Consider the following 11,366-nt stretch of genomic DNA (forward strand, 5'->3'; position numbering starts at 1 on the left):
GCTGCTCGCTCATGGGAACCCCGGCTCCGAGATAAGCAAAGCATACTTACCTGGCGTAGAGGTTAACCGTGATCACGAAGGCGGTTCCTCCGGAGTGAGGCTTGGCCATTGCACCTCGGCTGAGTTGACCTCTGCGATTATTCCTAATGTGAATAACTCGTGCGTGTAATTTTTGGTAGCCGGGAATGGCGTTCGCGCCGTCCCGACATGAACAAATAAATTTTTAAGTCTCCACACGCAAATCGTTGATCAAATTGCTGGTGGCGGAGCGTATAAGCTCGTTGGTCGTCTGACTTGCCGTCTGGCTGCCCGGGTACTGGCGTCCATGGGATCACCTAAGCTGACATAGCTCACGGGACGGGCGGTGGCCACTGTGGTGGTGGTGGAGATGGTGTCCGTGTCCTGGCTGGATTGCGCTGACAATGATTGCATGGAGAGTCCCTTCCTAAGATCACTGTGCGACTTGGAGCTCTGCCGGGAGCCCTTGGCCAGCGGTTTGAAGGGCGGTGGCGATTGGTAGCGCGGCTTATCCTTGAATCTTAGGGAACCTCTTTTCCTGGGCGACAGTAGCGCTGCGAAAATTTCAAAAAGCAAATATCAGAAATCAAGCTATGTGTATTGATTGTAATTTTTGCTGACAGAGCTTTAAGCTCTGTGTCCTTGCATTTCTTTCAGTGTCATCTCAAAGAAATTTATTGCTGCCTTTATTATGGAAATAGATTTCAAGCGGATCGAAATTTTCAACGAGGATTCCGAGGAGCTGGACGCCGCGATCGCGTATGTCGGGCGGCACCGTGCAGATATGCAGCAGGGAAGCATATTGCTGACCTGCCTGCTGAAGCAGCTGCACGACCGCCCGAAGCCATATGTGATCGTCTTTGACGAGTTTCACTTTAAACACGTGAAGAACTCTTAATATCAAAAATGGAGGCAACTCGTGGCAGGCGTCGCAACCGTGGACGGGACGTTCACGAGGATCGTCCACATCCAAGTGGTAAGTGTGATCAAAAAAATATAAATAACATTTGAATAATTATGGATTATTTGTAATTTTTAGGTTTGCATTGAAATGCATTTATCCGGTGGCGCCGAAATGGCAAACGACGTAAAGGAGCTATACGAATTCTTGGACGCCCACGGCCTAATTACATATCTCGTCGGAGCCGTTGCCGACCAGAACGGCACCAACACAGCCGCCAAGTCCTGGCTCACGGGACATGGGTGCGCTGTGGTCTACGACCACAGGCATCTGTGCGGTACGCTGGCCCGCGCTGTGTATTGCGACGCCCTGCTCCGACACCTTTACAGAAGCGAAGTCTTCTCACAAGAAACATTCGCCGTATGGACAAATTTTGGTCGGTCGGGGCAGGTGTGAAGCACGACTCAGCGCGGGTGTTATACCAAAATCAGCTGCTGCACATAAAATCCCTCCTGGCAAGGTACTTCAGCGTAGAGACGGGGAAGGTGTAACTCACCAATGTCAATGCCGACCTCTTGGAGGACATTGGGAAGAAGTGGGCCAGCGTGATGGCAAATGCGGTTGAGGAAGCCTTCCAAACGTTCCAGCACAAGGTGTTGTTGCGACATCTCATGTGACTTTAAACAAGCAGGACCGACGCAAGCGATTAGCGGAGCGACGGAAGTATTTGAAGTCCTCAGTGTATGTTTTTAGAGCCCAACAACTTCGTTTAAATTAATTGTCTTATGTCGGGACGGCGCGAACGCCATTCCCGGCTACCAAAAATTACACGCACGAGTTATTCACATTAGGAATAATCGCAGAGGTCAACTCAGCCGAGGTGCAATGGCCAAGCCTCACTCCGGAGGAACCGCCTTCGTGATCACGGTTAACCTCTACGCCAGGTAAGTATGCTTTGCTCAGCTCGGTTCGGGGTTCCCATGAGCGCGCAGCTAGAATCAGTTGAGAATTATAAGTGAATTATGGGTAAAAACTCACCCCTATGCTACGCTCTACTACTAATAAATTGAACAGTAGGGGTGTCCAAAAAAGTATGCACGAGATCTTGCAGTTTATTTGCAATCTTTTCTAAGCCAATGCTTTTATTTCGTCACTTGTGAATCACGTTTTTTATTTTATTGAACGTGATTTCATCCGAAATAATTCTTTATTCGCTGAACTTTTTGATTTTCTCATAAAAGAATGCAAACCATTTTTTAATTATATTTTAGACTACATCGTTTAGAAGATATATTCAAAATGTTAACTTAATCCGTTAAAAATTGGGCGTCTTTTCCCATTACAAAATAAACAAATGCGAATTTGTGTTATTTTCATTTATTGATATTTGAAATCTTAAACTTTATTAATAATAATGTTAATTACAGTAAGGTAATTTTAAATTCCGCATCGATTGAAAGGGTCGCCCTAATCCTCACCCTTTGCCTAACTTTTACTGTGAAATGAGTTGGGATTACTTGCATTCTCTACTTTAGTTGGTTCGTAGTTAATAAATCAATAGGCTGCTATATGGTAGGTTTTTCATATATAAGATTAACATGATGCTCAGAGCATCATCATCGCGTCGCCATCTCCGCGATCCATCCAACACAAAGTGCCAAAAAGTGGAGGGTTCGTAGCAAAAGGAACAGCAATTCGCATTCAACAGAAAACAAGATTAAGACTCGATTGTAAACGCTTAAGAACTAACTAAATCAATTGCCGCAGCCAAGACACAGTGGAACCTAGAGAGTACATAGCGTGGCAAAATGGCAGTTTGAGGTGTTTCCAACCAACTATACACTAAAGAAAGATCCCGCACAATCCTCGAACTCCATCGAATCAGACCAAATCAAGATGTAAACTTGAGTTAGATCAAGGACCAGGTCTTACAGTTAGGGTAAAAATAGTGTGTGGGTCCGGTAATGAAATAATCGTGCAAAATACATAGCGCATTGGTCACTGGATGCTACAGAGGTATACATACATACATAATTAATTGCCTGTTCGTTCCCAACTTGGAGATTTGTTTTCACATACCATGTGGATTAGTTTATATTGCTAACAACTAACATTTAATTCTCAATTTCTAGTAATTTCACAATTTGTAGCCAATAAACTTATGAATCGATCTAGGTAGCATGTGTATGTGTATGTGGGATTTTGGTAGATATCGCTTATGACACTGGACATTTAACTGGAGTAACTGTGGGGTTTTTGCTACGACACGAACTACTACAAATATTAATTTCTGTTGAGACTTTGGTTTAGTTGCAGCTCTAATTCAGTTTTACAGGTCTTGCTTTCGCACATCTAAAATGAAACTAAGTGGATTTTGCAATTGTTTGACATGGATTTTATAATTTTTTTTTATTATTAATATTAATAATTTTTTGCCGCTGCTATTTGAATTATAACATTTGAGTTTTTAGCTTATGAGAGTCTTATTTCTGGCTGCAGGCTGCACTAGCGGCTGCTGCTACAGTGGACTTCCAGGTGTTTTTGTGTGTTCTGATTTCGGGATCGGGTTAGGGTTAAGGACAAGGCGGAACTATCGGCCAAACAAATATAACTGAAAACTGCCCAGTGCTTATGGGTTGCGGGTGGTGTGCGCAGGTGTGTGAGCGGTTGAGGGTGAATATATGCTGCTGTGCCGTGCCGTTGGCGCTGTTACAATTTCATAGCATTACAATTATCATAAATATTTCTGTTATTATTTAATTTAAACTTCTTTATGGTATTGCATATTTTTGTTGCTGTAGTTTGCTGATGTTTTAAGCTGCGACCGCCCTCTAATCTGCTGCTGCTCCTGTTGTGGCTCCTGCTTCTGATGCTTCTGGTGCTGCTGCTGTTCCTAGAGTGGGCGCATGGCTAATCGATGAAACTTTGCTCCACGCAGGCTTTCACACGCTTCTCGTATTCGCGGCGATTTTCTTTATACAGCTGGGCGGCGGTGGAGTTGGCCGGTGAGTTGGGATTGGGGTCGCTCAGCAGTGACTAGGAACCACAATAAAAGGTAAGTTAGAACACTCTCGAGGCCACTGCGCAGTGCGACTCACCTGTATGGATGTTAGTATGGCTGACACATCGTAAGTGGGACTCCAGCGGTTCTGCAATATGTCCAAGCATATTCCACCATCTGCGTACACATTGGGATGAAATACTTTCGATACGAATCGAACCGTTGGCGGTTTGTTTGGATACTCTTCCGTAAATTCTATGGTTAACTTAAAGGTGCCGTCCTCGAATGGTGTATCGTGTGGACCAAAAATCACAGCATTCCATATCATAATATTATTATCTGTTGGCGCACCCGAGACACCCGTGGGTGGATCCTCCTGAAGTCTGCAAAAAGGTAGGAGAAAAATGTATTAGACGAAATATCTTAATATTTATAATACAATATATTTATACATATGTTTTACACCATATAGACCAAATAAATAAAAAATGTTACAAATTGGGGCAGTTTTTGTTGATTTTGTATTTTCCTTTTCGTCATACAAACGAAGTTCAGACGCCGTTAAATCGCCTTGCAACGGATAAAAGTAACCACATTTTACGTATATCGTAGTGCTGAAGGAGACTTTTATATGTGTGTGTATAGCAGCAGATTTTTGTATTATCTCAGAACAATCACAACGAACTTCTGGTTGTAAACAATCTGTGATTTACAAGAAGATAAGTACAAAATTTTAAAACCCCATTAAGCTTGACAGGACTCAGCTGCTTTTCGGATATTTGGCACCATAGCCTGGCACTGTCTCCGTGAAAATACTTGTTAGCATTTTCTCTACATAAAACAGAGAACAAAAAGAATTCCATGCTAAAAGTGCGCAAAACACAATCTGGAAGTTAACTGGACGGAATTGGCTGGGAATTTAGGTCAACAACGAGCAACAAGCGGGCGTCGCAACCCGTTTAACCGCGCCCTTCAATCGGCTTAAATCGATACTCGGGCCAAGTGAAATCATCGATTAAACAAGCAAAGAAACGCTAGTGTACAGAGAAGCAAGCAATGGAATTCCCAAAGTTCGAAATTCAAATCTTAAATGCTCTTAAAAATATAATCCTAAATCGTTAAAAATATGGCTTATTATCAACCGTCTGTTACTATGATTCTTTGAAATTAGCTAGATCTGATTAAAAACCAGTATTAGTTACAGAATACAAAATAGTTTCTAGCTTTAATAATGTAGATCGATATTATAAATCTGTATCCTATAGCTGAATAGTTGTCAATAGGATGTTTAATGAATCCGTGTGAATCTTCATTTTAGAACCAAAAAGAACCTTTAATGTTTTGCAGAACATGATAAGAAAGCATAATCGTAAAATATGTTTTATAAATGTAATATAAATATCTGTCTGTTATTATGAAATAGTATGGCTTCCTGCTTTACAAAAGCAGATCCATTTAGTAAATCTTTCTAATAACTCTGTATCTGGCAATAGGATCTTTAATTCAAAATGTCCTATTCTCTACAGGATTGTTTTTGAAAGCAGAAATGTTCGTTCCCAATTTGATTATATTTTATGCAATCGAAACATTATATTCATGTGATGAAATCCACCGATTCTTTGTTTTATTATTGTGCAAATATGTGCCAAGTTTTTAATATTTTTTTCCCCTGTGTGGAATGTGAGATAAGCGACTAGTTGGCCTTCGGGGTGGTGCTGTGCCTTGGGGATGGAAATCCCGCCCACGCAAACAGCCTTGACATTTGGTTTCGAGACTACCGAGTGCAACTTGCAGTCCAGTCGCGCGCCAACATTCAAATTTTCGGAGATGATGAAAGTTCCGAAACGAAATCGAATGAAATTCCAATTGGAGAGCGCCGTCTCTTTCGCGTGAGTCAACAAGGTTAAGTGCGAGCGGGAGAGGGCGGGCGGGCAGGATGCAGCCGCTGAGTCAGGCGAATCCAAAAACAACAATTGTTAATGTTTTGCTGCGACGCAATTTCGGCAAAAGACGGAAGAAGAATTTTGTTTGGTTTTCCCAATTTTCCCCTTTGTTTCCTCGCTTTCCCCCCGCACCGCACACACATCAAAGTCAAGTGTCAAAGACAAGCGAATTGTTTTTGTTGTTGTTTTTCGCAAGAGCAAAATCAGCGAAAATAATCAACCACTCACACACACTCGCGCACACACAGCCACAAGCACACGTACATATTTTGGCTGCGCAAACTTTTCCACTACATACAGACATAGAGCACATACATAAGTGCGACCGTGTGTTTGCGTATATGTATGTATTGGGCAGCGCAGCCCCAGGTTTCTTTTCTCCAACATTTTTTCGCACCACGAAACACGAATCCGCAAAATCCGACGATTTCTTCGCGATTCGATTCTCGTTTTCCTGCGTTCCTTTCCTTTCCTTTCGATTCGATTCCTTGCCTTTCCTCTAGTTTTCTTTTCTCACCTTTTAAAATCTCTCATAAGACGTCTGCGAGCGGGTGTTGACATGTTTCACAACGATACTACCACTTGTGTTGGATGGGAATTTGAACGCCTGGGCGATGCGCTGCGTCTTGCAAACGGAAACGGTGAAATTTTGTAATTTTATTTTTAATTGAGGGCAAACTCGGGCAGCAATGGTATAGAGCTGGAACAGAAATCGATGTTTCCTCGATACTATCGTATAGAGCTGGGTCAAAAGTCGATGCCAGTTCGATACTATCGTTAGGCGCTGCAAAACGGCCACCTCGTCGTAGGCGAGCCGAAAACTTAAAGGTTGCCGGATCTTGGGAAAAACGTGGAACTAGCAAAAAAACGTTGGCTCTTTGGCCCATTTTTATTGAATGTGGCTCTTTTCTTACTAATAGCGATAAGAAATATTTTAAACTTGAAAAAAAACGAATTATTTTTTTGTTAATGCATTTTTTTTGCAATTTTAAAAGTGATTAATGTCTGAAAACCAAAAGTGTCAGATCGAAACCAAATTGTCCCGCTGGTATGGTAATTTGGTATATGGTAAAAATTTGGTTCTTTTTTATTCAAATTGGCTCATTTTTAATCTTTTTTTTGGATCTGTCTGTCTGTACGAACGCTGAGATCTCGGAAACTACAAAAGCTAGAAGGTTTAGATTTTCCACAGATCTTCTTGGGCTTCCTACGCAGCGCAAGTTTATTTTAGCCGAGCGCCACGCCCCCTCTAACGCCCACAATCGCCCACTAACAGTGAGATTTCCGAGAAGTATAAATGCAATTTTGTTGTGTATATTTATACCTATCGAAATGTAGAAGACATTTTTAAAATCGGACCATTCATTCAATAAAAAAAATTGTATATATTCATCTCACTCGCACTCCCTTTAGCTGAGTGACGGGTATTAGATAGTCGGGACACCAACTCGACTATAGCGTTCTCTCTTGTTTTTTGGTATTTCCGCGGTGAAATAAAGCGTTCCAGCGGTGAAAAAAAAGTGAAAAATATGTTATTTTTATGAGGTTTCACATTGTTTCCCTATTTGCTTGCGAAATACACGGGGCTGACACTAAAAGTGAGGGGTGAATTAGGTTTCTTGATGGTTTTCCAACGAATTTGCATTTTTCCCACACCATTGCCTGCTAAAAGAAACAGGATTTCTAACCACCTTCCTATTTCTTGTAGCAGAAAGTGTTGGAAATCCTGTTCCATTTAGCAGTCAATGCTCGCTGTTTGCATATCACCATTTCCCTCGCACTCAATTTAGCCGAGTAATGGGTATCTGATAATCAAAGCACCTTTTCACTTGGCACTTTTACACTTTTTCCGCACTTTCTCATAAGTTAATTGACTTTCTTGGTTGTTTGTTGAGAAAGAAGCAAATCGATCTTAACGCTTTTTCAGGTAGCTGAACAATTTATGTTGCAAAATACCTCTGCCCGCTGACAGAAAAGGTGAACTCGGAATCTTTTTTCAACTAAAGTGGTATAGAATCCTTGGCTTCGATGTTCATAACTATTGGATAAAGAGTCAAAATCTGCCAAGTGGGCCACCCCTGTTCCGAAGGTCCGATTTTCATCGAACTTTTTTACTTTTCCGGTTCACAACGAAAATATAAGAACTTCATTTGAACGGTTTTGCGAAATTTTGAGTTTTACCGGAGTTATAGGGGTCAAAACATGGCATTTTTGACACTTTTTCGAAAAAGTTGCACTCAGTCAAAAATTCATAACTTCGGAACGGTAAGAGATATCTTTATGATGTTTTCACTAATCGCTCAAGAATTATTATGGCTTTCCATAAAAAAATTTAAAAAAAAATTAAAAATTTTTTTTCTTAAAAATAAATCAACATTTTTTTTTAGTTTTTATTTTTTTCAGTGTTCTTCACCAGCTATAGAGTTTAAAACCATTTGAAAATGAAGTTTGATTCATTACGAAAAAGATCAAAAAAAAAAAAAGAGGGGCCCGGACAAAGGTTTTTCGCAATATCGATTTGAAGAAGGGCGCACAGCGGATTCCCATACAAAACGACAAGAAGTGCCTCATTGACAGCTGCAGTCGGCTGACGCTACGCGCGCAACGGCATGTGTTGACCAGCCAATTTTCACGAGCAAGCCGTTTTTGTATGGAAAACCGCTGTGCGCCCTTCTTCAAATCTATATTGCGAAAAACCTTTGTCCGGGCCCCTCTTTTTTTTTTTTTGATCTTTTTCGTAATGAATCAAACTTCATTTTCAAATGGTTTTAAACTCTATAGCTGGTGAAGAACACTGAAAAAAATAAAAACTAAAAAAAAATGTTGATTTATTTTTAAGAAAAAAAATTTTTAATTTTTTTTTAAATTTTTTTATGGAAAGCCATAATAATTCTTGAGCGATTAGTGAAAACATCATAAAGATATCTCTTACCGTTCCGAAGTTATGAATTTTTGACTGAGTGCAACTTTTTCGAAAAAGTGTCAAAAATGCCATGTTTTGACCCCTATAACTCCGGTAAAACTCAAAATTTCGCAAAACCGTTCAAATGAAGTTCTTATATTTTCGTTGTGAACCGGAAAAGTAAAAAAGTTCGATGAAAATCGGACCTTCGGAACAGGGGTGGCCCACTTGGCAGATTTTGACTCTAAATAATGATTATATTTTAAGTGTATGTTCAAATTTGTTAGGTTTATTGAATACTTTAGGACTAATTAAAACAATTCGAGTGTATCACAAACTTAATTCTAGCCTAATTTCAGTGCCTTATTAGACTGGGAAGAGCTCGTTGTAGGTAAAGTTTTCCAGAATTTTGGTTGTGATGACCAGGAATTTAGCCTCCAGAGCGCGGGCAATCGGTACTATCAAATCGTTGGTGAAGACCTCGAAGTTTTGGTTGATCGATTCATTAATGACGTCTCCCAAGACTTTGTCTCCATTGAAGAGGTTTTCCAGCTTGAGATTTCCCTTGCCAGTGCGAATCTTCAAAGCGAATTCCTTAACGTGCAGATAGTCCAGATCATTAACGCTCTTGATATCATATTGGACCCGCACATAGGCCACAAAGTTGGTAAAGTTTCCTGTGAACGGTCCATTGCCCTTGATGGGCAGTGCCAGGATGTTCCCGTTGATCTCATACAAACCGTCACCATGGAGATGTGGCAGAATCAACTCAAAATCGAAGCGACGGTTTTGGGTGGATGCCCGCAGCTTAGTGATTTCGAAGTTCGAGGCCCCCAGGACGTTTAGTTTTTTGGCCTTAACCGTGAGCCCAGCGGAGCCGTCTAAAATTGCAAGATCTCCAATGTAGAGGGGCTCTAGTGGTGGTACATTCAGTTCCTTGATGCCTTTGGCCAAATAGGGTCGTAAGTTATGGACACTGCTCTTCAGGCACTTTGAAAGTTCGGGATCGTTGCGATGGCACACCTGGATGTAGTCAGCTGAGGAGGACATTTGTTTATTATACTGAATGTCTTTGGAAGAAGAGCTATAACTTACGCATATTGGCTGCTGAGCTGCAACCTAAGAAGCAGATCAAGAGTGAGGCCACGATAAGTGAGGAATGCATTTCACGTTTTTGATTTAATTGCTTTCTGCAAAACGGAATATTTAATATTAAATTATTTATTATTTTTAAAAATGTGAATTGACGTCAAAGTTTCTTAATAGGGGGTTTATTAACCCCTAGCACTGATTCAAATAATGTTAGTATACTACCGCCCATTTCTATCGACATCTGAAGTGGTTAATTGTAGGCATTTTGTCGCTGCGACTCAGTCTAATAAATGGGAGGAACAGACTGCTCAAGTACTGTCATTTGCTACTTGTTTGGTTGGCAAGACTGTAATTGATTTTGATCGAGGCTTAATGGCTTTTATGAATGACCGTAAAGGTTAAAATTAATGAAAAAAAATTATTTTGAGTGCTAAAAAATCAGTTATTTTTATAAATTTGATCGTTTTGTTAAATTTGGTATACTCTTTTTATTGCCTATAGTTCTTGCGGGTCTTTCGAAAAATTTGGATTTAAATATTTTTAAGAAAACTTTGGAAAGTTAGTATTCAGTTAGTATTTAAAAACTGGTCGTTTTTTATTAGTCAGGCATTAGATACTGTTGGATTGCTGGGGACTTTTTAGAGTTTTTAAGTCTTACTTTCTTTGCAGAAAATAATTATGTATCCTTTGGTTCCCTAGCAGTTTTATACATATAACTAGAAACTGAAAAAAATGTAGATACTTAAAAAATATGGTCCAATCAATTAGGGCTGGATTTAATTTTCAACGTTCGTTTTTTTTTACTATTTTGAACTTTTATATTTTGTAAACATATTCCTCATCCTTTAAGGAATTGTCTAAATAGATTACTGAATACTTGGGATTAGTTCGCGATATCTTAAGGATACACCGGAGCGTCGAAACTTACACAATTGAGCAGAGGTTTTAATTTGATTTGCAATTATTGGTTTTGGCACGGGTTTGTTATCTTTTTATAAGCTGTCGAAGGCTGCTTAACGTTCTCGAGCTGTTATGGTCGGGTGTTGTTTTAGTAACCGTCAACGGATCGTACTGAATGCCAATTGTTGAGACCGGCGCGTTTTATAGCAAAAATTACGCTACGATTTACATGAGAGCTTGGGCGAGCTGTGGACTGAAAACACACGACGTAGAACTTGCACGCCCCCTGCCACGCCCCCTCGACGCCCCCTCCCCCAGAAATTGGCAGGTTAGCTTGAACGACTAGAAAGAGATGACCAACTATTTATAGAGAGAGAGAGGGAGAGAGCGGGCGAGCAAGACGCTAAGCAGCTACTGTTTAATAATTATAATAAAGGTTGACTCCGTCCACATTAATGTATCTCGGTGACAAACCCAAACTACGGAGTCAGGCGAGCGGGAAAATTAGCAGTTGGCCGGGAAAATGCAGATTGCAGGTCAAGCCGGAAGCTGACACCATAACACTGACGTTGCCCCCCGAAATGTTTCTCCCAGAATATGCACTTGAAA

At 40.6% G+C, this 11,366-nt stretch overlaps 3 protein-coding genes and 2 non-coding genes across 5 annotated transcripts; 2 read left to right on the forward strand and 3 right to left on the reverse strand.

Annotated features, from left to right (window-relative positions):
- The first annotated feature begins 42 nt into the window (after nt 1-42).
- LOC123003162 (U1 spliceosomal RNA) lies at nt 43-207 on the forward strand. Its single transcript, XR_006412450.1, has one exon. It is a non-coding gene; the product is annotated as a U1 spliceosomal RNA (small nuclear RNA).
- A 732-nt stretch (nt 208-939) lies between these two features.
- Nucleotides 940-1,587, forward strand: LOC138913455 (uncharacterized). The gene is made up of 2 exons (XM_070217253.1): nt 940-994; nt 1,058-1,587. Exon 2 carries the CDS (start codon nt 1,070-1,072, stop codon nt 1,373-1,375), a length of 306 nt encoding a protein of 101 aa, XP_070073354.1. The 5' UTR covers nt 940-994; nt 1,058-1,069; the 3' UTR covers nt 1,376-1,587.
- Nucleotides 1,588-1,706: 119 nt separating this feature from the next.
- LOC123003163 (U1 spliceosomal RNA) lies at nt 1,707-1,871 on the reverse strand. Its single transcript, XR_006412451.1, has one exon. It is a non-coding gene; the product is annotated as a U1 spliceosomal RNA (small nuclear RNA).
- A 1,490-nt stretch (nt 1,872-3,361) lies between these two features.
- Nucleotides 3,362-6,585, reverse strand: Ubc6 (ubiquitin conjugating enzyme 6). Its single transcript, XM_017154515.3, has 3 exons — nt 6,381-6,585; nt 4,018-4,303; nt 3,362-3,955 (listed from the first exon to the last, which is right to left on the reverse strand). Exons 1-3 carry the CDS (start codon nt 6,422-6,424, stop codon nt 3,830-3,832), a joined length of 456 nt encoding a protein of 151 aa, XP_017010004.1. The 5' UTR covers nt 6,425-6,585; the 3' UTR covers nt 3,362-3,829.
- A 2,449-nt stretch (nt 6,586-9,034) lies between these two features.
- Nucleotides 9,035-10,920, reverse strand: Jhbp3 (Juvenile hormone binding protein 3). Its single transcript, XM_017154415.3, has 3 exons — nt 10,786-10,920; nt 9,861-9,955; nt 9,035-9,802 (listed from the first exon to the last, which is right to left on the reverse strand). The coding sequence occupies exons 2-3, from the start codon at nt 9,928-9,930 to the stop codon at nt 9,132-9,134; spliced, it is 741 nt and encodes a 246-aa protein (XP_017009904.1). The 5' UTR covers nt 9,931-9,955; nt 10,786-10,920; the 3' UTR covers nt 9,035-9,131.
- Nucleotides 10,921-11,366: the final 446 nt, after the last annotated feature.

The sequence above is a fragment of the Drosophila takahashii genome, chromosome 3R (assembly GCF_030179915.1).
Source record: "Drosophila takahashii strain IR98-3 E-12201 chromosome 3R, DtakHiC1v2, whole genome shotgun sequence".
NCBI lineage: Eukaryota > Metazoa > Arthropoda > Insecta > Diptera > Drosophilidae > Drosophila > Drosophila takahashii.

What these genes read in the sequence shown, in the direction of transcription:
- LOC138913455 (XM_070217253.1), top strand. Translation starts at nt 1,070, where the DNA reads ATGCATTTATCCGGTGGCGCCGAAATGGCAAACGACGTAAAGGAGCTA.
- Ubc6 (XM_017154515.3), bottom strand. Translation starts at nt 6,424, where the DNA reads ATGTCAACACCCGCTCGCAGACGTCTTATGAGAGATTTTAAAAG. An exon ending in CTTATGAGAGATTTTAAAAG is followed by an intron (nt 4,304 to 6,380) that starts GTGAGAAAAGAA and finishes ACCTTTTTGCAG; the next exon opens with ACTTCAGGAGGATCCACCCA. An exon ending in CCATACTAACATCCATACAG is followed by an intron (nt 3,956 to 4,017) that starts GTGAGTCGCACT and finishes TGTGGTTCCTAG; the next exon opens with TCACTGCTGAGCGACCCCAA.
- Jhbp3 (XM_017154415.3), bottom strand. Translation starts at nt 9,930, where the DNA reads ATGCATTCCTCACTTATCGTGGCCTCACTCTTGATCTGCTTCTTAGGT. An exon ending in CAGCTCAGCAGCCAATATGC is followed by an intron (nt 9,803 to 9,860) that starts GTAAGTTATAGC and finishes TGTCCTCCTCAG; the next exon opens with CTGACTACATCCAGGTGTGC.